This window comes from Canis lupus, chromosome 16 (assembly GCF_048164855.1).
Source record: "Canis lupus baileyi chromosome 16, mCanLup2.hap1, whole genome shotgun sequence".
NCBI lineage: Eukaryota > Metazoa > Chordata > Mammalia > Carnivora > Canidae > Canis > Canis lupus.
This window is the reverse complement of record NC_132853.1, coordinates 9,045,588-9,069,218: the sequence shown is the minus strand read 5'-3', so window position 1 is coordinate 9,069,218 and position 23,631 is coordinate 9,045,588. Positions and strand designations below refer to the sequence as shown.

The window sequence follows — 23,631 nt, the reverse complement described above, 5'->3', positions numbered from 1 at the left end:
GTGGAACCCACTGGGGCCTCGGCCCTATCTTGGTGAGTGAGCATGACGCTGTCCTGGCAGCAAAGTCAGTTCGGCTTCCCTCTGGGAGCCTGCGGTGCCCTGGTTGGTCCAGGGCAGGGAAGTGATGGTTCCAGGAGCTCCATCACCAGGGAGGGTACCCCACTCAGCGCCTGCTGGTCGCTGGGAACTGCAGCCCCTGAGTGCGGTTCCAGCTCCAGAACTGCCTGCCAGCAGAGGGCGCTCAGAGCCCTGCTCGCTGCTCCCAGAGGGGCGGGAGGTGTGGGGCCGGGGTGGTCCACACAGGCATTAGGACCTAATGGCCAGGGAACAGGTGAGCTGGGATGGGTACAGGCTCCCTTCTCAGAGAGTCGAGCAAGGCCCTGTGTGCTTCCTGCGCACGTCCATCTGCGGCTACCAACAGGCCCACGCGTGTCTCCTCCCACCGCTATGGGAGACTGAGGCTCTGCGCTAGGTATCCAGTGCCTTCTAAGACACCCCCTGCCCTGCTCACTGCCATCCCCCCACCAAGCCTTTGCCCTAGCTGTCCCTGCCACCTGGAATGCGCTATCTTCTTTCATCTACCCATAGCCAGCCCCTCGGTCTGGGTCTATCACCTGGCTCCTGCACTGACTCTGAGCTCCATCCCTGTCCCCAGTGTCCTGTGGCTGACACTGGCAGGACAGGATTCCTGTTATCAGGGCAGACTCTACACTTGGCTCCAAAGCCCTTGAGGGGGAGCATCTCTAGAAAGGTGAGAGTTGGGGTGGGGGCAGGTAGAGCTCCAAGGCCCCTCCCCCTCTGCTCCCACAGGGTCCCCTCCCACCCCAGTTCCACCTCATGCACCTGCTACCTCCACTAAAGAGGGAGGGGCCTGCGGTCTAAGGAGCTTTCTGGGGTGGGGGGTTGTCTAATGCCCCTGGAGGCCCTGCCCCCCATACCTTCTGCAGTGGAGGCCATCTGGGGCCAGGGGTAGCTCTCCCCAAGGGGGGCAGCGGTAGATGGCCCGATCCACTCTTGGGGGAAAGAAGAGAAGAAACCCAGTTATGTGACTGGGTGGGGCTGGGGGGTCCTGGAGACACATGGAGGCATCACACGCCTTTAGCAGCAGCAGCAGTGAAAGCAGCGGCTCTATCTAAACTGGCCAAATGGGAGTGGGTCCAAATCTACTGGAGAGGCAGCATCTACACAACTACAGCCTGTGGAGGGCACACGTGGACTTGAAGCCAGATAAGGGGAGTGGGGAGAGCCCGAGAATCTGCGTGCTTTGGGTAGTCCTTCCTTCAGTGGGACACCTGATTTACCCGACTCTTCCAAACTCCCTGTGTTGTCCCCATTCCTACTGAGGGTAGAGTTGGACCCGGTCCCGTGTCTGGGCCCAGACCTCTCTGTGCTGAAGTCCCTGGCTAGTGACTGTAAAGGGGGACATGAGTCATCAAAATGTCCAGAAGGGTTCTCGAAGGCTTCTGGTCCATCACCAGTGTGGGGACCAGAGCCCCTCCACCAACCCACGGCCAGGACCCGTTCTCACCCGGGACCCCAGTGTGAGTCAACCCCGGGTGCCTATCTCCTAGACTCACTGGACACAAAGCTGGGGAAGCAGGCTGGGCTGGCGAAGGCGAGGCATGGCTCTGCGCTGAATTTCAAAGGACAAACCCAGAGGGACAGGGGAGAAATCAGATTCTTTCCGCTTCTTAAAGGGATTACGCACGATGCTGGTTGGTGGGGAGAAAAAGAAAACCTACCAGCTAAAAAATGCAGGAGACTTTCCAGCTGGGAGCTGGGAGCCTTTGGACATCAAATTGACATTAATATGGTGCTCAATGAGGAGAGCAGGCTACACGGCCCAAATTGGCAAGGGCTTAATTAGAGCCGCAATAAAACCCGCCCCGAAGGCTTTTTGCTTTGGAGCCTTTTCTCCCACCACCCTCTGTGGGGGAGGATTAGTGGTCTTGAGCAGCTTTTCCTGCCCGGCAGCCCCTGCCCTCCAGACAGCTTGACATTGGCTGGAGGGAGAAACATCTGGGCCAGAGGTTCACAGGCCCAGCTGGACTCTGGCCAAAGAGCCTGGAGCACCTGTTGGGAGGCAAAGGGGGGACTTGGGACCTATCTGGGGGCAAGAGAGACCTCTGGCTGGGCTCTCTGGGGCACGCTCAGGTGTGCAGGAGGAACAGTCTCGCAACGGCCTCTGTTGTGTGCCAAGGCCAGATGGAGGCCCCGTTTGTTCCTTTGGAATCGGGGAGCTATACCAGCCGAGTTTTAAAGACAGGCACCAGCCTACGGCCTCTGAGGCTGCGGGGTGGCAGCACTGGGTGGCCAAGGGGGCACCTCGCCTCTGGAGTCCGTGAGCCCTGAGTTCGAAACCTGTCTGGGCGCCTTTGTAATCCTATTACCTCCAGCAGTTGCCTCTTTCTTTTTAAACAGCTTTATTGAAGTATAATTTACACACTGTGAAATCCAGCTGCTTCTTCCTAAGCCTTAGCATCCTCACCTGTGGGGCCAGGAACTGCCTATCTGAGAGCTGTGAGCCCAAGAGAGGTCCACGCTCTGACACCTGGAGTGATTGTCATTATTAGCGGGGGTCCGGGTACGTGGGGCCCAGGGCACAGGCTTTAGTTACTAAGAGGAGCAACGGCCCCGGAGACATGGGCTGCTCGGGCCATTGGCTGTGGTGCTGGAGCCACCTTCTCCCCTGAGCACCCTGCTGCCTGGCACTGGGCTTAGCATGCAAAGCTGACTACAACCCACTGAATGCTTGAGCAGTGCCCTTTCTCGCCACTTGGGTCTTGGGGACCCTCACGATTCAAGCCCACCTCGCCCTGACTCGCTGCCCTGGCCCTGGACTCTCTCCTTAGCTTCCAGCTGTGAGGCTGCCTATACCACTTGCACCAAATCAGAAGCAGCTTAGAAAATGGATTCAAGGTTTCTCAGTGTGTGTGTGTGTGTGTGTGTGTGTGTGTGTGTGTGTGTGTGGTGATAGAGCATTTGGTCTCCCACCCAGACAGGCCACTGTTTGCATGCAGACATGGCACCTGCTATAACAGAGTTTGGCTCCTTTCTGCCCATCACAGGCTTAGCACAAACAAGCACTGGCCAAGGATCAGGTGGCTGAGCCAGCTTACGTCTTTCACCCCAAAGAGGATCCCTGGGCCAGGAGGCTCCCCTGAAATCCCTGAGTCTCCTGACTAGACCCTGCCTCCTGTAAATGCCTCTATGGAGAAGGGTGGAGGGCAGAAATCCAAAGAGCTGGGTTGTGTCACCCTCCGGGTCCTATGGGGGGTTCAGCAAGATGGCCCAGGAATGAGGCCAACTTTTCCACAGCATTCACCCAGCGTGGAGAGGGCTGAGTCCCAAGGGGGGAGAGGCTGAGTGTGGATCCCTTCCCCAGCTGAAGGTGGGGGGAGTTCCTGCCCATTGGAGATGTTGTCCGCCCCTCCACATGTCCGTGTGCAGATAGGAAGGGTCATGGCACTGCCCAGGAGTGAGGAGCCCCTGCCATCTCCTCTCTGCTGGGACACACTGCAGGAGCACCCCTTCCTCGCTGGGGCTGGGAGGGATTCCCTTAGACACAGCCTCCTGACACTCTCTGGGAAGGATGCGTCCTTTCAGACTCCTGGCATTTGCAGCGGGCAGGGACAGGTAAACCCAGAGGGCCACACCCCAGGCCTCGAATACGCACCAATCCAGCTTTGGAGGGTAATTCAAACCAGACAGCAGGTGTCTCCAAGGGCTGCTGTGGCTGATGTGGGACAGGATGCTGGCCCTGGCCTGGCCCTGCCTCACATGCTTGGTAGTCCCTAGTCTACACAGCCTGGCCCGGAGGTGCCCTTCTGCCTTGCTGATTAGAGGAGCTCACCTTCCTGGCTAACTCTGTGCTGACCATTCCTACGGGTCGGCTGCTTGGGTGCTGGAGGCAGAGCAGGGGGTGGGGTGGTGGGCCAGCTTCGTGGAGCACTGAGGGAGGAGCTCCCCTGGGAGACAGGCTTTGGGTGAACCTTGCGTGGTCTTGATGCCTCTCAGCACTACCCTCTTCCTCAGTCACCCTGTCTTCTCGGCCATGCCAGTCTTGGGACCCTCCTGAGCGGTGATTTGGGAGGAATAAGCATCCAGGGGCTTGAAGTGAGCCCCAGATCTCCTGGCAGGTGGGCCCAGACAGCCTAGAGGCCCCTCAGCCCCACATTCTCGTGGCTCGAGGGTCTAATGTTCTCTACTCTAAGAGCCAAGCCCCAGGGCTGATGCCCCTACAGCAGCACACATCACAAACAGAGGCGGGGACTTGGTGGGAAGTAGGGAAGAGCAGGGCAGCTGGGCTGTACCTGGGCACCCACCTGTGGGCTGCGGGGTGCTGGGGGCCATGGGGGCCTGCCCAGTGGATGTGGAGGGGGCAGGAGTGCTGGGGTCCCCTCTCATGGCCACAGTGGCCACAGGGGCTTTGGGGATGGGGTCTTTCTGGGGCCCGCTGATGCCTGGCAAGAGATGAGAAAAGCAAGAGGGTGGGGAGTTGGCAGGTGTGGGGGAAACACAGAGAAATGACTTCTGGCCTCACTAAGTGGGCCAGCATCCCCTCCAGGATCCAGCTTCCTCTGGGACCCTCTCTGCCCCTCCAGGGGTCCCAGCAGGGAGCAGCCCAGGGTGGGCCGTGGCCCTCCCTCAAGCATTTCTGAAATATGAGGTGGGCCACCAGCTGGCCTCTGACACTGGCAAGTCCTCTCCTGCTGACTCTAAAAGCTGATGGCAGATCCCACCCAGGGGGAGGATGCCAGGAGGAAGTGGGGTACCAGAAGTACCCCACTAGCCAGTGCCTGGCGCTGTGAGCACTGGAGGGCCAGCAGCTTGCTGACCACTTGTCAGCCTGCAGGCACCCCCGCCCAACCCTCCCTGGAGCCCCCCCCCCCCCCACTCCGTCCCATGGTCTGCCCCCTCTGAGCTGGCCTGCAGGTGGCAGGATCCCGGCTTACCTGCAAGCTGCCCCAAGGCAGGCAAACCCCAATGTCAGGCTGCGGGGGGGGCCTTCTGCCTCTGGCCAGGAAGAAGGGATCCCCGTTCTTGCCCGAGAGGAGAGGGTGGCATGGGGAGTTCACCCAGGGGTTGTGGGGCCCTTTCCAAAGCAGCACTGACCAGGAAGCTCAAGGGGAGAAGTGTGGGAGGTGCTGGCTGCAGGCCACAGCCAGGGGACAGGAGGGAGCAGGGACAGGCGACGGAGTGAATGGGGTGCGATGGGAGTCGTCAAGAGGCTCGTGCACCGGGGGCCTTCCCCAGGGCAGGGGATCTGGAGCATACTTACTGCCAACAGCTGAGCCTGCAGCAGCACCTGGGGGAGAGAAGGAGGGTCACAGGGCCTCCCCTGCAGGGGGCAGGGGGTGGCAGGGCTGGGGATGGAGACCTAGAGGCCACATGTAGGGCTGGCTCCGTTTATCCCATTTCATCCCCACAGCCACCCTGAGAGGGATGGGCTGCCTTACTTAGCTCATCTGGCAGATGGAGAAACTGAGTCTCAGAGCCATGACTTAGCCTGGGGGACCTGCGGGTAAGTGTCAAACACTCCCCTGGGGGCTTTGTATGCACCATTGTCTTCGATGTTAGACACTCAGACCCTCCCACACAGGCCAAGGAGGCGGGAGATCTTTTGGGGGGGCCCACTGGGATGTCAGAGAACGTGAGGGGCACCAGCACGGGGGCAGATAGGCTTACTGGAGGCGCTGATGGAATTTGTCACCAGAGGGAAAGCACAGTGTGGGTTCCCATCTGGGGAGAGGTAGAGAATGCCCAGGGACTCACAGAAACAGAATCGTAGCAGCTGCCGCATGTGAGCACGCCGTGTGCCAGGCACGTACTCAGCACGGGCTCCGCGTGGGCAATTCAGTCCTCGCAAAACCCCACAGGGGGTCGCTAGGGTCCTGATTCTACGGATTGGGGAAACAGGGCTCCGGGTAAAATGACCTGTCCAAGGCCACACAGCTCTGAGGGGCAGTGGCCTTTCTGTATGTGTGTGTCCAAGCTCTGGGGGCCAACGAAGGCCTAAGGTCAGGGGTTGACCAGGGAGTCTTGAGAGACCAGGGTAAGAACATGAGTCCCAAGAAAAAGGAACTGGTGCCAGGCTTTCCCAAGACCAGAGGGTGAAGACCCCCTCCGTGACTTGGGAGGCCCTCCAGGGTTGAGGGGGGGAGGCTGTGGTGTGGACAGCAGGCTGCGTGGCACACAGACCTCCCGGGGTGAGCCCAGGGGACAGCCAGGGAGGCCCAGGAGGGTGATCTCACGGGGCCTTGTGTAGGGCATGGGGGCTGGACCGGGTTAGGGTTTGATTCTGAGGACACCCAAGTGAGGAGGGCCCCATGCCTGCAGCCGTGGGGAGGATGGGGGGGATGGGGAGGAGGAGGAGGAAGGGGAGGATGAAGAGGAAGGGGAGGATGGGGAGGACTAGGAGGACAGAGAGGATGGAGAGGACAGGGAGGACTGAGAGGATGGGGAGGAGAGGGAGCATGGGGAGGATAGAGAGCATGGAGAGGATGAGGAGGACTGAGAGGACAGCAAGGACAGGGAGGATGAGGAGGACGGGGAGGACAGGGAGGACTGAGAGGATGGGGAGGACAGGGAGCATGGGGAGGATAAGGAGGACTGAGGACGTGGAGGACAGAGAACATGGGGAGGACAAGGAGGACTGCGAGGATGGGGAGAATGATGAAGAGGATGGGGAGCATGGGTGGAGAAGGAGGAGGACGGAGAGGACTGGGAGGATGGGGAAGATTGACAGGACGAGGAGGACAAGGAAGACTGTGAGGACAGAGAGGGCGGGGAGGGCAGAGAGCACAGAGAGGACAGAGCATGGGGAAGACAAGGAGGACTGAGGACGGGGAGGACAGAGAGGATGGGGAGCACGGGTGGAGGAGGAGGAGAAGGACAGGGAGGACTGAGAGGATGAGGAAGATTGAGAGGACGAGGAGGACAAGGAAGACTGGGAGGGCAGAGAGCACGTGGAGGACAGGGAGCATGGGGAGGACTGGGAGGACGAGGAGGACAGAGAGGACGGAGAGGATGGGGAGTATGGGAGGAGGAAGAGGAGGAGGACGGGGAGGATGCAGAGGACTGGGAGGATGGGGAAGATTGAGAGGACGGGGAGGATGAGGAAGACTGGGAGGACAGAGACAATGGAGAGGATGGGGAGGACGGATAGGGAGGATGTACTGGTGGGGCCCTGACGAGAGGGTCGCTCTTGCCACAGCGAGGAGGGATGCAGAGACCGAGAGGTGGCAGTGGTGGGCAAGGGTTAGCATCCATAGTGACCCCTACACTTGCAGCCTGGCCCCCGGTGCTGGTGCCATTTCCTGAGATGGGGACATGGGGTAGGGTAGTCCCAAAATTAACCTGGGACTTGTTTCCATCTGTGTCTTGGGGGCTGTTTTCTCCTGCCGTCCTAGAGAAGGTGGGGGTCCCGGATGAGAAAGCGTGAGGACACGGGGCACCTCCAACCTCTGCTCTCCTCTCAGGCATTCCAGAGAAAGCCCTCCTTCGCAGGTTGGGGGGACTCTGGGGAAGCAGGGACCGGCTCCAGGAGCTCCCCCAGACAGAGGGGCTTTGCCTGGCCCCGCAGGACGGAGGGGAGGGGGCCCAGGGGCCAAGGTGGGCTGTGTGTGCGTAGGCGCATCTGCCCCCTGCGGGCTGGACACGGGGTGGGCACCGCAGCGTGCAGCCTGCGGGTCGGAGCAGGGGTGAGTCAGGAGACCTCAGGCAGATCCTTCGGGAGGTGGGGTGGACAGGGGAGGAGGAGGCCGCAGGACAGAGGACGGGAGGCAGGCTGCCAGTCAGAGGGAGGTGACAGCCACTAAAGAAAGGGCTGGAGCAGTGGCTCCAACAAAGAGATGGGTTGGCCAGTCGAGGAGGGAGCCGGGAGGGGTGGCTGTCAGCGCCCGGGGCTCTGGGTGCCTTTGAAGGCCCAGAGTGCTGTGAGCGCCTGGCAAGTCACCCCTTCAAAGGCCTGTCGCCCAGCACAGGCACGACATGCCTGTCATGGCCTCGCTGTGAGGCTTTCAGCTTTGATCAGCCTAAAGCCACATAAATCTTTCAGGTTGGTGGATGGAGGGTGCCAATGGAGCAGCTCCTGTGGGGTGCCCAGCAGGTGGGTGGTCCCGGGGCAGGGGGGCTGCCGCCCGGCTCTGGCTTTGGAATCGGGCCCAGTGCTGGCGCACTGGCCGCTGCTGGACCAGGGCTGCTGGGCCTCAGTTTGCTCGTCTGGAGAACGGGGGAATAATAATTACACCCACGGGGCAGTGGTACGCGCTGAGGGAGAAGCTGTGCACCAAGTGCCTAGTGCAGCCTCTGCCAAAGAGCCTGACAAATGTCAGACATCAGCGAGGTCACCAGGGGGCTGGTCAGGGAGAGTCCACCCTAGGGACCAGCCCCAGCTCCCCACTCCCCACTGCAGCTTGGGGGCTCCCTGAGATCTGTGATTTCAAGAAAACATCCATGGACTATGCCGAGGATCCCTGATGATGAGTGGGGCCCCTCAAAGTGGTGTTCACAATGCAGACCCATGTGGGTGCACCCCATGGAGCACTCCCCTGGCTCGGGAAGGCTGAGTGGGAGGAGAGGACCATGGAGAGGAAGGAGGCCCAGAGGGTGGGGGGATCTCTGCCCAGGGCCTCAGAGGACCCCTCTGTAAGATGGGATGAAAGAGACCCACTTCTGGGGGCTACTCTGAGGGTCAAGGGGGCAGGGATGGCACAGCAGGTGGTACCTGCGTGGCAGGTTGTAAATGTCCTGAAGAGGCTGGTTATGAGGGACAGGGCTGCTAACCACAGCCTGCAGTGAGGGGTCTCCGCCACCCCCTCCTGATGCCCAGGGGTGCCTTCTCTCCAGCCCGCAGGGTCAAGAAGCAGAAGGACAGTGGGAAAGATGCCGAGCAGCTCATCTTGGGGTTCCCTGGGGCAGGAAGGGCGGCTTAGGTGTCACAGGAGGCAGGTGGGCACGGGTGTGTGACCCACAGCTCCCAGGGCCGAAGAGTGGGGGAGACCGCAGCCTCGTGGGCCGGGGCGGAGGGGCAGGGGCACCCTGGCGGTACGTACAGGCATTGGGAGAGCCGTGGGGCAGCGGCAGGTAGGAGCCGGCGCGCCAGGACCGCGTGCGGAAGTTCCTCTTGCACCTGCCGCAGTCGGGGCCTGTGGTGTTGTGCTCACACTCACACTGCAGGCTGCCCTCCCGCACAGAGCACAGGTTAGCGTGCAGGTTGCACTTGCACCTGGGCGGGGGGAGGACACAGAGGGCCAGAGAGGTCAGTGAACCTGGGGCAGGTGGGCACTGCCCTGGGGGAGGGAGAGCCCAGCCGGGAGGGCGCTGGGAGGGTGACCCTGGAGGCCACCACCACGCCCACCTGCTGGAACTCTCCTTCAGGACAAAGATGCCCCGATCGCCCTGCTCTTCAGAGAGCAGCACCATTTCAGACCTTTCCAGAGATAAAGCTGCCCCTGGATCCCCTACCATGGGCCTCCACCCCCTGCCCTGATGCTGCTGCCAGGGCTTTCCCACCTCCCAGGGCAGGGGTGCTGGTGACCTTGACCCAGACGCTGAGTCCTAATCCCCTCTGCTCCTGACTGAGGCAGGCTGGCAGGTAGCAAGAGCTGCTCACGAGCCCTCCCCGTGTGGGCCTGGCCCCCGCCCAGGGCTATGCCTCCGCCCACACCCACACCCTCCAGGGCAGATGGAGAGAACCCCAACTCCCAAACCCCTGTCGGTTCATCCACACATGTATTATTCATTCATTCATTCAAATATTTATAGGCCGCTCATTATTCTGATATCCGGTAAATAAAGGGAGAGAATGAAGCATGTCCTGTGTAAACTGTACCTCTGGGTAACCAACTATGGATGAGGGGATGTTTCTTTTTATAGAAGCATCCAGCTAATTATGAAAGAGGGAAGGTAGGATTAGAAGGTCGCCATGTAGCAGCCCCGCCACCCCCCACCCCTGCCTTCGTGAACAGCTCTATGCTCTGAGCATCAGCAGCCTGCCATCTCACGGCGACAGCCAACCAGCCAGAGCTTCCCGACGCGAGGACACATGGCACCCTGAAGCCGTTGCACCAAAACACCCTGAACCTGAACCTGAGGGAGCCTCCGCTTCCATCTACGGATTCACAGGAAACATGGAAGGCAGAGGAACGAACAGAGCAACAGCAGCAGGACGCCGTTGGCCAAATGCAGGCAGAGGGGACTCCAGGAGTGACGAGCCAGCTTCTTGACCAGCTGGAGTGCAGGAGGCCAAAACCAGTGAGGGAGCACCAGATCAAAAGAAGCCTCAAAGGCATCCGCTGACTGCAACCTCTAAACTCAAATAGACAAATGTTCACAAAGCAATTGGAAATCTGGAGACCGTATTTGATGATCTTAGATTAATGCTGATTAGGTGCGGGGATGGCAGTGTGGTTATGTTTTTTAAAGCCCTGCTCTTTTCAAGATACACACTGAGGCATTTACAGATGAAATGATCTGGTGTCTGGGATTTGCTTCAGGATAACACGGAAAGGAAGACGGTGGCCGGAGATGGGGATGAAAGCAGGGAGACCACGAGTTGATAGCTGGCCAAGTCGGGGGACAGGTATATATGGAGGTCCTGTATTTGCACCTGCATGTTGGAAATCCCCCATAATAAAAAGAAAGCCGGCATTCTCTAGGTTCTGATACAAGGTATATTGTCATTATTTGTAAAACGCAACTTGTGGAATAAGGTGTTGAGTAGAATCCTGTTTTTATTTTAAAAATGCAAAAAAATAGAGAGGGTACCTGTTATGTGCCAGGCTCTGGGCTGGGGAACACAGAGTGGAATGGTCAACAAATCAGGTGGGGCCCTGCTCTGGAGTATACAGTCTAGAAGGGCAATGATTGAAACCAGTGGCTGGGGTAGGGGAGGAGAGAGGAATAGAGGAACAGGTGGAGCGTGAGGGTATTTCAGGCCAGCGAAGCGATTCTGTGTGACACTCTCTTGGTGGATGCAGGACACTGTGCATTTGTCCAAACCCACTGAGCTGACAACCCTGACATGACCCCTGATGTAAACAGTGGGCTCTGGTTCATGATAACACATCACTGCTCATCATCTGTAACAAATGTACCACATTAGTGCAAACAGTAGTGACAGGGGGAGCTGTGTCCAGGGTGACGGGGCTATTGGGAACTCTCTCTACCATGGGTTTGATTTTCCGTAAGCCTCAAACTGCTTCAGAACATGAAGTCTATTAATTTGACAAAAGTCATTGAGCAAATCCTTAATTAATGGCGATTGTTATAGGTGCCCAAGCATCATACAGAGGAGAGGGTATCATGGTGGTGGTGGGGGGTCCTAACTTAGCCTAGGGGGAGCAGGATAGGCTTCCAGGAAGAACAGACCCTCCCCTGAAGGATCAAGAGTTTGCCAGACAAGGAGGAGAGAACCTTCTGGAAAGTGCAACAACAGAAGGAAAGACCTTAGGCCTGAGAAGAATCCCACCCATGAGGTCTGAAAGGAGCCCAGCAGGTGGGAGGAGGCCAGCCCAGGACACAGAGGCCGCTGGGAGGTTGGAGGCCATCCACCCTAGTGCAAAGTTAACATCACCGTGGTGGCTCCGTGGAGAATGCCCTGTCTAGGGCGCCAGAGCAGGGCAGGGAGGTCAGCTGGGTGTTGGCCGGCAGGAGAGAAGAGAGGCCTGGGCTCAGGTGGAGGCACGGAGGCCCAGCAGTGAGGCCTGGCATGGGTGGCCTTCCCCTCATCCCAGACTGTTTCCTTCTCTGGCTCACAATTCCCTTCTCTTCATCCCTCACCTTCCAGGGGACTGCTTTTCACTCTGCACCGTCTGCTTTGAGGCCTCCGGGGGTGTCTCCCCTCGGCCTTCATTCATCCACACAATGGATATGTAACCGTTGTGTCCCCCATCTTTGCACACCAGGCCTGCCGCACCCTTTGTCTTGGCCCTTGCTGCCTCCCCTCAGGTCCCCTTTTGCTTCCATCTGCCCAGAGCTCTGTGTGGGGCCACCCTCCAGAGCCAGGACTCCCTGCCTGGTCTGTCCCGGGTCCCCCCCAGCCGTGCAGCCCCTAGTTAACCTGTGGTCTGTGGGAATGGCCAGGGCTGCCTTTCTTCTTGCAGCTTCTCACTGCCCTCAGACGATCCTGTGTACCGGTTAAGGATGTGGAGGTGTATCAATGCATTGAAATATTATAGTGTTCTGGAATGTTATCATATTTACCATTAATATATTCTTAATACAGTATTAGAACAGATCAAACATGTTGTTAAAGGCTATCTCGAACCGTGGGGGATGTTCCTAATACAAATGAAAAGCCCCTACTTGCTGAGAGCTTCCTGCCTGCCAGTGTGCATCTCACGCAGTACCTTAATGACCTTGAGAGTGGGTACCCCTGTCGCCTTCATTTCACAGACCAGGAAAAGGCGGCTCAGAGAGGGTAAGCATCTTGCCCAGAGTTGCAGGGCTGCCCAGAAATACGGCGGAGACTGGAACTCAGAGCTATTCAACTCCAGCAGCGCCCAAGCCAACGTGGGAGAGAATATGGGTTTGCCAGAAAGTAGGTTCCCCAGTTGTATGTCAGTAGTGTTAGAGGTTGGTGGTGTCCCCCCCCAGTTCCATGTGTTGAAGCTCTAACCTTCAGGGTGATGCTCTGTGGAGATGGGGCCTCTTGGGAGTAATTAAGGCTAAATGAGGTCATAAGGGTGGGGCCCTGACCCGCTAGGGACGGTGCCCTTAGAAGAAGAGGGACGCCAGAGCTGTCTCCCCACCATGTGAGGACACGTCTGCAAGCCAGGAAGCCAGCCCCTGCCAGCCCCCCGATCAGGGACTTCCAGCCTCCAGAACTATCCGAAAATAAAACGTCCAGTGTTTAAACCAGCCGGTGTGTGGTATTCGGCTACGGCAGCCCAGGCCGACTAATCTATGCATCTTCTGGTTACATTTAAAATACACACAGCGGGATCCCTGGGTGGCGCAGCGGTTTGGCGCCTGTCTTTGGCCCAGGGCGTGATCCTGGAGACCCGGGATCGAATCCCACATCGGGCTCCTGGTGCATGGAGCCTGCTTCTCCCTCTGCCTGCGTCTCTGCCTCTCTCTCTCTCTCTCTCTCTCTCTGTGTGACTATCATAAATAAATTTTAAAAATAAAATAAAATAAAATACACATAGCCATATCCAAATAACCAGCAGAAAATGTGTCTGGCTACCAGTGTGGTTGTCCTAGGTCAGAAGGGACGGGATGATAAATGGACTTTCCTTTTTGTCACATTGCTCGTTTCCTACGTTCCTTGTCTTGAGCAGTTATTACATTTGTAAGTAGATGACAAAGGTTATTTTAAGCCAGGCAGTCAGGTTCAGGGTGGGGAGGGCAGTTGGTTGCTGAGCTCACACACACCTTTCCTCCGGGGGAGGACAGAGAAGTGGGTCTCTCAGGTCTCGGAAGGGGGCGCTGAGTGGGAAACCCTGCTCCAAGTCACATAGCACCCGCTGTTTATGACTCAGTTCTCGGGTCCAGGGATGTCTCCCGAATTCTCTGGAAGGGAATTCTGACGCAAGGCCCCGTCCGTGGGGTCAGCAGGTGCTGAAGTCTGTACTCTGAGCTCCAGCCCTGCCGTGGGCATTGACCCCGTCGAGCACACAGCTGGACTTCACTCTTTCTCCGGAGCTCCAATCCACGGCCACATACGTGCTGTGGGCCTACCACATGCTCGCCGCTCAGAAAGGCCCAGGGGGTTGGGCAGGCACCTGTTGGCGCTGGCGACACTTCTTCCTAGGGACACTAGACCCCAGAGCTAGTCCTTGGCAAAGAGATGTCCTGTGCTTAACTGTACTGGTCAGCACTCCTCCCTGATCGCCCCCATGCACAGCATGCATTAGCATATGACAGGCTCTGACAAGTCCTGCAGGAAAGAAAACCTGTCTGACTTTGTCTAACAGAAGTTTGTTTGCAAAATGTATTTGACCTCAGAAGATTTTTTTTTTCCCTTCTGAATTCCTATTTAATATCCCACTGAGCTAGCTGGAGAGGAACACCTCAGCTGTGTGGAACCAGGAATGTACTCCATGCCTCTGGCCTGAGGACGGGATATTTTTAGATATCAGCTACATAAAGAAAAGATGGCCATCTCAACTTTGGGCGATAACACTGACCTTGGCTTGTTAAAAAGGCATAAAGACCAGCTGAATCTGAGAAGCATATTGTAAGGATGATAGCAGGGAGTTGGTGGTGTCAGAGCTGGACAGGCCCGTGGGGTCCTGGTTGGGGAGAAGCCAAGGCCATGCAGCTGGCTACTCCAGACCCTGACCCCAGCTCTGCCCAGTCCCATGCTGGCCAACCATCCTCAGGCCTCTTCTCCCAGAGGTAATCTTGGCTTCTCCACCATTCCTAGCCGAGGCCTGGAATGAGCTCAGTGCCTCCTCCACCAAGAAGAGAAGTTCCCTATTGGGCATGGCTGCCAGGAGAAGCCCACATAGTGGGGGAAAGCCTCACCAGGGCTGGCACAGAAACAGAACCCAGTCAATGGAGGTGCTTCTTAGACTTCCTGATTTTGCGGGAAGGTCTGGGTGACGCTGCCTCTGTGTGTATGCACGTGTGTGTGTGTGCTCATGCGTGCACACACACACACACACACACGTGCATGGGGCTTGGCCTTTCTGGCTCTCTCCTTGTGTCCCTCTCTATCTATGTCTCTTTACAGCATATGTCCTGTTCTCACCTTAATGGACCTCTGCATATGCTGTTCACTCTACCTGGAGCCCGCTGCCAGGCCCTGCCCCATTCTCCTAAAGGTAACACCTGGCCAAATGTCACTCCTGCAGGGGGACTTCTCAGAATCCCCACCCCGTCCACCTCTGTTATGCTGTCCCTCACCCCAATAAGCATCAGCACCATCACCGTCTCCCATGGCGGAGCACACGATGTGACTGCGGGAGACGTAGGTGTGAACCGTAAAAACAGTTTCACGGTTAGTATTTCTTTTGAACACATGGTATTTTTTTTTTAAAGCAACAAACTAAAAATAAATAAATAAATAAAAAAGTGACAAGCGCATCAAACCTGGGATCTTAAAAATATGATTGTCTTGGTGAGGCAATGAAGTATATGCATTTAAAGCAACGGTTAAGCAAGTAAATACATAATAAGGGATAACCACATGCATGGGAATGAAGTTGCACCACAAACAAAAATGAACTCAAAACAGATCAAAGACCTGTGTGTACGAGCCAAAACTAGAAAAATGGCAAGGTACGGGCAAGTCTCTGTGACTTTGGGTCCAGTGGTGGGTTCTTACCCATGACACCTAGAGCACAGACAACAGAAGAAAAAAAGATACACATTGAATTTTATCAAAATTCAAAACTTGTGTGTGTCACAGGCCACGGTCAAGAAAGTGAAAAGGCAATTCATAGAACAGGAGAGAAATTTTGTGAATTAGATCTCTGATAAGAGACTTCTATCTAGACTACGTAATGAACGCTCGCACCCCAATCATAAAAGACGCAACCCAATTTTTAAAGTGGGGAAAAGGTCTGCATAGACCTTTCCCCGAGAGAGACACACAGCCAACAAGCACTTGACAGCATGTTCAGCATCATTAACCCTCAGCCGAATCAAAGATCCTATGAGTTACCCCTCCACGTGCATGTTAGGACAGTTATCAAAAACACGGTTATTAGCCAGCATTGGCAAGGATGTGGGGAAACTGAAACCCTTATCGCCACTGCTGGTGGGAAGGTAAAATGGTGCAGCTGCTTTGGGAAGCAGTCTGGCGGTTCCTCCCAAGACCAAGCAGAGTCTTGGACAGGTGTCTGTCTGGCACCAACACGTGACCCAGCAATCCCACCCATAGGCACACCCCCTGGGGGAAACGCGAGCGTGTCCACGCAAAAACGTGTACACCAATGTTCACAGCAGCGTCCTTCCCAGCAGCCAAAGAGCAGAAACAACCCCAAGTGTTAATCAACAGAAATGCAAAGTACACACAAATGGAATATTCTTGGGCCATACAAGGGAATGAAGCTCTGACACCTGCTACAGCACAGATGAACCTGGAAAGTCTGTCGCTCAGCAAAACAAGCCAGACACAAAAGGACAAATGCTGCTTGATTCCATTTATACAGAATGCCCAGATTAGGCAAATCCACCGAGATAGAAAGTAGATTAGTGGTTGCCAGGGGTTGGTGGGGAGGAGGGCAGGGATTCTCTTTAAGGTGATGAAAATGTTTGAGAGTGTCACCCTGGGGATGGGTGCATGCACCTGTGAGTAGGTTAAAGCCATGGAACTGTACACTTCAAACGGGTGTGTTGTGTGTTATGTAAATTATATCTCAATAAACAGTTAAATGAATGAATGAATGATAATTGGGATATGGGAAAATTGTGAAGGGGTTACCCAAGTGACTGAAGCCTGGGAAACAGGGTTTTATTATAATCTCTCTCCTAGGAAACTTCTGAGGTTTGTTTTACTATTTTCAGTAACCTATTGAGTTGTACCGTAGAGAGGGCTGCTGGGTGAGCGTGGCTGACACGCAGCACCATTCTGAGAGCTCCACGTGAATTAGCACACTGGCCTTTCCTAACAATCCTATGAACAGCATACTGTTATGATAGCTATTGAGCAGGTGGGGACACTGAGACCTGGGATGGGGAAGTGAACTGCCCAAGGTCCCCCAGCCCGAAGGGCAGAGCCAGAACTCGAATCAGCCCGATGCCAGAGCTCACACTCAGTGCCTGAGCTCCCTGGTGGCCAATGGGGGTGGGGATACCACGGAGCCCTGGAGTCCCGGTTTTGTCACCTGAAGGGGGGGGCAACAAGCCTGCTTCTCCCCAAGGCTGTCATGAGGGTCGGTGGCATGGGTCACTCGTGAGTGAGGGAACGGACAAATGGACAGAAGTAATGCACCTGCTACATCACTAACTGTACATATAGGGAGGCCGAAACTGAAGCCCTTGCACACGGCAGCGACCATCCAGGGTCTGTGCCCCTTCCTGGCCTGGCCCTGGCCCCCGGTCACACGAGCCTGGAGTGTTTGGCCACTTACTGTGTGACCTTAGGACGGTTGCAGAACTTCCCCACGAACTCAGTTTCTGATCCGTAAAGTGGAGATGACAGTAGAGACGCCTGGGTGGCTCAGCGGTGGAGTGTCTGCCTGCAGCTCAGGGTGTGATCCCGGGGTCCCGGGATCAAGCCCCGCATCAGGCTACCCGCAGGGAGCCTGCTTCTCCCTCTGCCTGTGTCTCTGCCTCTCTGTGTGTGTCTTTCCTGAATAAATAAATAAAATCTTAGAAAAAAAAATCGAGATGTAGCATCTACCTCCAGGGCTGTCACGAGATCCAACTGAGACGTGGTCTATAAAGGACTTGCTCACTACATAGAAGTGTTTCCCAAATGTTAGTGTCTGCTTGGTTTTTTCATTCTTTAAACTTATGCGCTCCTGGAGACAGGGATCTTGAGAGCGTTCCATGAATAAATGCGCCCACTCTTCACTGGAGCCTTATGGGGGTTTATTACTATATTACTATCGTCTCTACTTTACAGGTAAAAAATGAGGCACAGAGAGGGTAAGTACGTCACCCAAGGCCACACAGCCAGTGAGCCTCACTTTAGGAAGAGCTGCAAGCAGGCAGGGGGCAGTGGCCTGGGGAGTCCCCGGGGCTGGCCGTCAGACAGACATGGGACCCAGAGAAGTCTGACCCACCCATGGTCCCTGAAACACAGGCACGTCCCTTCCTGCCCTCCCTCCGACTGCTTGCTGTCCTTCCGGGATTTCTCTTTGCTATTTCAGAAGGCCCTCGGGAGGTGAAAAAAAAAAAAGTATATATCAATAATTTATTGAGCACTCATATGTGGACAGGCGCTGTGTAACGTGCATAGTTAACCAAATCCTTGTGAAAACCCAGAAGGCACACTGTCCCTACGTCACAGGTAAGGGTGCAAGATTCTGGTAGGTCAAGTATCAGTAACTCAACCCAGGCCTCTGGGTGGGATAGGCGGGATATGAACTCAGGGTTGTCGGGTGCCTGCAGTGGACCTCGTGGCCCGTGTCCCACCTCGAGGGTCTTGGAGCTTGCCTCCTGCTGATCGCACAGAGAGGACTAAGGCCAGGAGAGGGGACACAAGGCTCTGCCCCTGCCCACAGCCTTAGCAACTCTGAGGCTTGGCCTTGGCCTAGGAAACAAGCGGCCACAGAAGAAAGAATTCCCTTTCCCACTTGCCCTCCCGACACTGGCTTCTGCCCGTGTGCAGGCCTGGGTGGGTGGTACCCATGCCCGGCTGCCCTTCCAGCCCCAACGCTGCCCTGCATCCAGGGGATCAATTTTCCCAAGGAATTGCTTTCTGAATCTGACCTTTGAGGACCATCAATCTCACCAGAAAACCATCACCTGAGCCACCTGACCCTGCTACACAGCACTTTCCAGCTCATCCATCAGGAAGCATTATTTAATAATGAACAGAGGGACAGCGTGAGGCCAGCCAGCCCCAGGGGGCCTGCCACCGGCTAGCGGACGCTCCCAGCCCACCAGGGTGGCCCTCCCCACCCAGCCCCATCTCTGAGTCCCAGGCTTTAAGTCTATTGATAGAAGAGGAGTAGCTCCATGAGAGACAGAGAGAGGGTGAGAGGAGAGAGAGAATGGGAAGACGGGAGGGGGGAGAGAGAGAGAGAGAGAGAGAGAGAGAGAGAGAGAGAGAAGAGGAGAGGAGAGGAGAGAGGGAGGACAGAGACACAGAGAGAGGGACAGAAGGAGAGGTGCTGAGTCAGCAGCTAGACTCTTGGCCAGGCCCTGCTCCTAATTTGCTGAGTGACCTTGAGCAAGTCACTTCTCTGGGACTCAGACCTTTCCTTCACAAGTTGGGAGGGTTGAATTACATCAGAGATTTTCAATTCTGCTATTTCATTGCTTGCTAGTGACTGACACACTGCTGGGCACACAGGGGGCTCTTGGTATATCTTGAATGCAGGAAGGAGCAGCTACTCCCTTAACAGCCAGCGGTGTCGTGGCTGGAGCAGTGTAGGGTAGCAGGTGACCAGCCTCAAGGTGTTAGTCTCCCCTCTGACCGGGCCGTCGGGAGGGAGGTGCGCTGTTACATGGGGCGCACAGCCCAGGGTCCTGCGCAGAGCGAGCCCTGCACAGATGTCAGCTGTTACCTTTGGTTCCCTTGCCAAGGGCTGGTGGTCACAGGGGTGAAGTGTGGGGTTCCTAGGAACAAAGATTGGCCTTACCTAGCAGCCCCCAGGTGCCCAGCCTGAGACAGGCCCCCTCATCTGTCCTGTCAACATCCTATCCCGGAGCCTGTCAGGAGCCAGCAGCCCCCAGGTCAGCTTGTCCATTCTCCAGGCCTTGGGGGTCCCCACCAGAGGACATACCCACTGTCATCTCGGAGCCACTTTCCCAAGGAGCCAAATCTGGCATATAAAAATATAGGGTGCCTGGTTAAATTTGAATCTCAGGTAAACAATGAATGGATTTTTAGTATAAGTATATCCCACGACATATTTGGGATATACTTACACTATAAAAATTTTTGTTGTTTATATGAAATTCAAATTTAACTGGGCATTTGATCTGGCAGCTGCACTCACCACTCCTACTCTTGTATATGGCAGAGTCGTGGCCCTCCAGCCCACCCCCTGACTCCTCTTGAGGCCTGGCATGGGGTATATACCCACTTGCCCACTGGCAGCTGGCCCTGCTGTCCACCCTCCAGACGGAGGGCCTCAGCCACCTTCTCAAATCGATGAGTCCCTAACGAGCCCCAGGGGACCACACAGTTTGCAGGTAGGGCCAGGCCTCACCTCCAGGGCAAGGCCATCCGAGACATCCCCAGTTCTCTGGGACCGTGCTCTGCTCCCGCCAAGAGGCGCCTGGCACACCGACCTCACCCCCTCCAGTCCACCTGCAGGGCCTGGCCAGGCCAGAGCGTGCCCTGCCCCACAGGGAGGGCGGGTGGTGCCTGGGAGCTGCCGGCAGGAGCACCATCTGGCCTCGGGCCTGGCACCAGTGCTCCACGAAAATCGTGAGCGGGTCCTTCCCTCCTTGGGGCGAGAGGAGCGGGTGTTTGGAGCGCCTCCCAGACAGGAGGGCGGGAGGAATGTAGGTCAACGCCTGGCAGCCGGAAAGAGTGATGTCATCGCTCCTGGGCAGGGGTGGGGGGGGGGATGAGAGGGGGGTGCCGGAGCCCAGCAGGGAGCAGGGAGGAGGGGCCTGGGGCTGGCTCCCCGCCAAGGTCAAACCCGCCAGGATTGCAGGACAATTGCAGGGACTCCTGGACATGAGGCACAGGAGGGGCTTGGGGGAGAGCCCAGGGTGCTGGTGGTTCTCAGTAACAGGTTGCCTCTGCCTGGCTATCCCCACCCCCCCGCCCCCGCCCTAGCTGGCTGCTGTCTCTGTGTGTTCACACGCAGGGTGAACGGAGAGGGGACCTGCATGTTCCCCATGCCCTAAAGGCTGGAGCTGTTAGGATAAGCGACTATTTTTAAGCAGCAATGGTGTCTGCCCATTTCTCTGCCCAACAGAGCCTGTACCTTTGGGTAAAGATGGTTCTTTTTTGCGTGGGGAGAGACGTTTCAGTGGGCTGCTGGGTTTATAGGGAGGCACACCCCAAACATGGGCTGCCCTGGACATGTTGGCACAAGAGGGTGGACACAGTGCTCTGCAGGACGAGGGAGAAGGTGACATCTGCAAGGGCATGTCCCTTGTGGAGGGGCTCAGCCTTCAGGGCTAGGGTCTGCACTCCCAGGAGGAAGGATTTGGCCTTGGAAGGGGGGCTGGGGCTCCCTGGAGGTGTGGGGGTGGCTTCCCCTCCCAGCCAGCAGGTGGCCATGGAAACGGCTGGGTCTCAGGGTGTGTGCTGGCCAGAGGTCATCCTTTGATGTGTTCTTTCTCTACCCACTGGAGCCTTAGACCTTCTGTTGCGGGGAGGAAGGAAGAGACCATGTCCTTGGCTGGGGCGCAGCAGTAGAGAGGGATGGGCAGCTGTTGCAGAAGCAAGCCCTGGTCAGGAGAAAAGCTTAGAGATCTAGCTGGATCAAGAGGTGACAAGGGACCAGAAGGCCCCAGTAGGGATGCTTCGCCTACTGGTAAAATGCTGGACTTTTCTAGGGAATTAGCGGAAGGGGGCAGGGCTGGGTATGGGAGAAAGGGAAGAGGGCCCTTGGGTGCTGGAAAACTTGAACGAGACCAAGACCCTGAGACCAGAGACCACAGAAGGCGGGACCTTGAGAGCAGAGCTGCAGGGAGGGGTCTGGCTTCCTTGGGATAATGTGGATAAATGCTGGCTGCCTCTCCTCCTGGAACGCAGTCAGGCCAGCAATTGAGTTCATTGGCCAAATCAAATTTGGGCTTCTGTGCGAAGTCCTTTTGTATTAAGTGCTTTAACGTACATCACCTCCTCCAGACTATTGATAAATCCTATTACCCATTATAAAGCCAGAGGCAGCCTCCCAGCCACCGGGAGAGGCTGGTGGAAGGGAGCCAGGGGCGCCTGAGAGTGTGGCTTGGGGGTGGCACAGGGGGTATAGCCTGGGAGGGCCTGGAAAGGCCACCACCCACCCATTGTATCCTGGCCAGGCTGTTGACTAAAGCCAGATCGGTGTTTCCCACCCCCCACCCCCGTGGAAGGCCCCAGCACCCTGGAGGGAGGGCCAGGCCAGGGTGACAGGCATTGTTGGGTGTGATGGTGGAAGGGTGAGCAGCTGCAGGTTAGGTGTGAGCAAGCCCAGCTGGCTTTGCTCCCCGCCTGTGAGCTGCTACTGCCACTCCCTTCCTGCTCTGGAAGGAGCCACTGATGCGAGCTCGTTTGTTCATGGATGAATGAGTGAAAGAATTCAATAAATACACAGCATGCCCACCTGGTTCCCGGTACCAGCCACACTGGGTGGAGAAGCCAGACCCAGCTTGCTCAGCCCAGTGCCTGGGGTGGGGCAGGGGGACAGGGGTCACAGGTATCCGTGGGTGGCCGCTGGAGCTGTGGCAGAGCAGTGGGACCACCACGGTCCTTGAAAGCCAGAGTGGGACACCCACCAAGGGGTGGCTGCCCAGGTCACCAACCTCCGGAAGCCCCAAGAGAGGTGCTGAGCCAAGCCCAAGGGAAGGGGACCTGGCCAGACACGAGGGCGGGGAGGACAGAAGGGACAGCAAGTCAGAGACTCAGGTCCGGGGCCCTATCTGTGAGGACTCAGAGCCCAGGCTGCGGCAGGAAGGGAGGAGAAGCCTGTGGGCGCTGGGGCAGAGCGGCAGAGGGCGGGCTTGATTCTAGGGTCAGTGGAAAGCCACTGATGGGAAGCGACGCGGCTGGACTTGTATTTGGGGGAAAAAATCTCCGCACAGGAGGGCAAGACTAAAGAGAGAAGCCAGTCATCTCCCCAGAAGAAATCCAGGTGCTGGTGGTGCCCCTCTCAGGGGGGGCAGGAGGGTGGTGATGGGAGTCCTCGTAAAGAGCCTGCTCACGGCCAGAGTCGGGGGAGAGGGAGGGCACTGCCCCGCAGAGCGGAAAGAGGCTTCCAGGATCCCAAGCTCAGAATGGGCAACTCTAAAAGAAGGAGGGAAGCCCAGAGACACCCCAAGTCCCAGACAGCCAAGCCAAGCCCCCCCAACTCTGGGCTCCCCCCGAGGCCTCAGGGCATCCTACGGCTGGAGTCTGGGAGCAGCGTGTACTCGATGGCTCAGCGAGTGGTGTGTTAAGTAACAGGTGCTTGTGGAAGCAGATTTCTGGCTGTGGGTGGGCAGGTACACACACAGGTGCGTGGGGGGGGGTGGCGGGGGTGCAGAGAGGGAGCAGCTGTGAATGACCCCGTGCTTGATATGGGGCAACTTGCCAGCGAGGCTTCAGAATGACACCCCCCCCCCCCCCCCCGGCAGGCTCCCTCTGCGGAGGAGGCCAGGGCCTGCAAATAGTCTCAAATCCATCTCCCTTCCCCCAACTCGCTGCCCCTCCTCGGCCCTGTGTGTCCCACCTACACCTCCAGGTCTTGCAGGTCACAAAGCTCAGGGGTGGGCAGGGCACAGCGCCTGTTGGGGCCTGGGGTTTGTCCACAGGGGGCTGCCAGGCTGGGGGGGCCACACTACCTGCTGTGCTGCTGGCAGTAACATTGTCTTCCCAAGTCACTTGGGCTACGTGGGACATCTCTCCCTGCCCACCAGTGGGCTCTGCAGGGGTTGGCAACCGCACCAGATGGGAGATGAGACCCAGAGGTCCCACCTGGCTGGAGAAGGTCCTCCTAGTGGGGGACGCACCTGGGAATGAGGTTTGTGCTCAGGTGAGTTGAAACTGACTCCTTCCAGGTAACAAGGGTGCCCCGTTGGCCTTGAGTTAACCTGCAAGTGCTGGGACAATCCTTACAACAGTGGGATCCCATCCTATAGGTGGGGAAACTTGCTTCCGGGCTGGGAGACTTTCCTTGGGCCAAAAAATTGAAACAAAAGAGTCAGAAGCACATGTAGGCTTCCCTTTGACACGGAGAGCCCTGTCACCACCAAGAGACCTCTTGGAGCCGCGGGGCGGGGAGGGGGTGCCATCCTTGGTTGCCAGAACTGACATCAGGTCCTTAGAAGTGTTGGGAGCTGGGTTTCTGTCCCAAATATTTCATCCTACAGCGTGCATGTGCCTTTCCCCCTCACGTGTGGTGCAAGTCCCCCCCAGCCCTT

General features: G+C 56.9%; 1 protein-coding gene across 18 annotated transcripts in view; it reads right to left on the bottom strand.

Moving 5' to 3' along the window:
• Positions 1-23,631, bottom strand: part of NTNG2 (netrin G2) — a 69,966-nt gene that overhangs the window by 5,322 nt on the left and 41,013 nt on the right. For 10 of the 18 annotated variants that reach the window (XR_012008419.1, XR_012008417.1, XR_012008418.1 and 7 more), the window contains exons 5-9: positions 9,057-9,229; positions 5,282-5,308; positions 4,326-4,463; positions 3,854-4,074; positions 939-1,013 (exon numbers count right to left, since the gene is read on the bottom strand). Coding sequence is in view for 11 of the 18 variants with exons in the window: in XM_072778433.1 (XP_072634534.1) it covers positions 939-1,013; positions 3,854-4,074; positions 4,326-4,463; positions 5,282-5,308; positions 9,057-9,229 (634 nt within the window). In the remaining 7 variants the exon portion in view is untranslated. The remainder of the gene's footprint in view (positions 1-938; positions 1,014-3,853; positions 4,075-4,325; positions 4,464-5,281; positions 5,309-9,056; positions 9,230-23,631) is intronic. The other 8 variants (XR_012008420.1, XR_012008422.1, XM_072778440.1 and 5 more) reach the window with 5 other exon arrangements.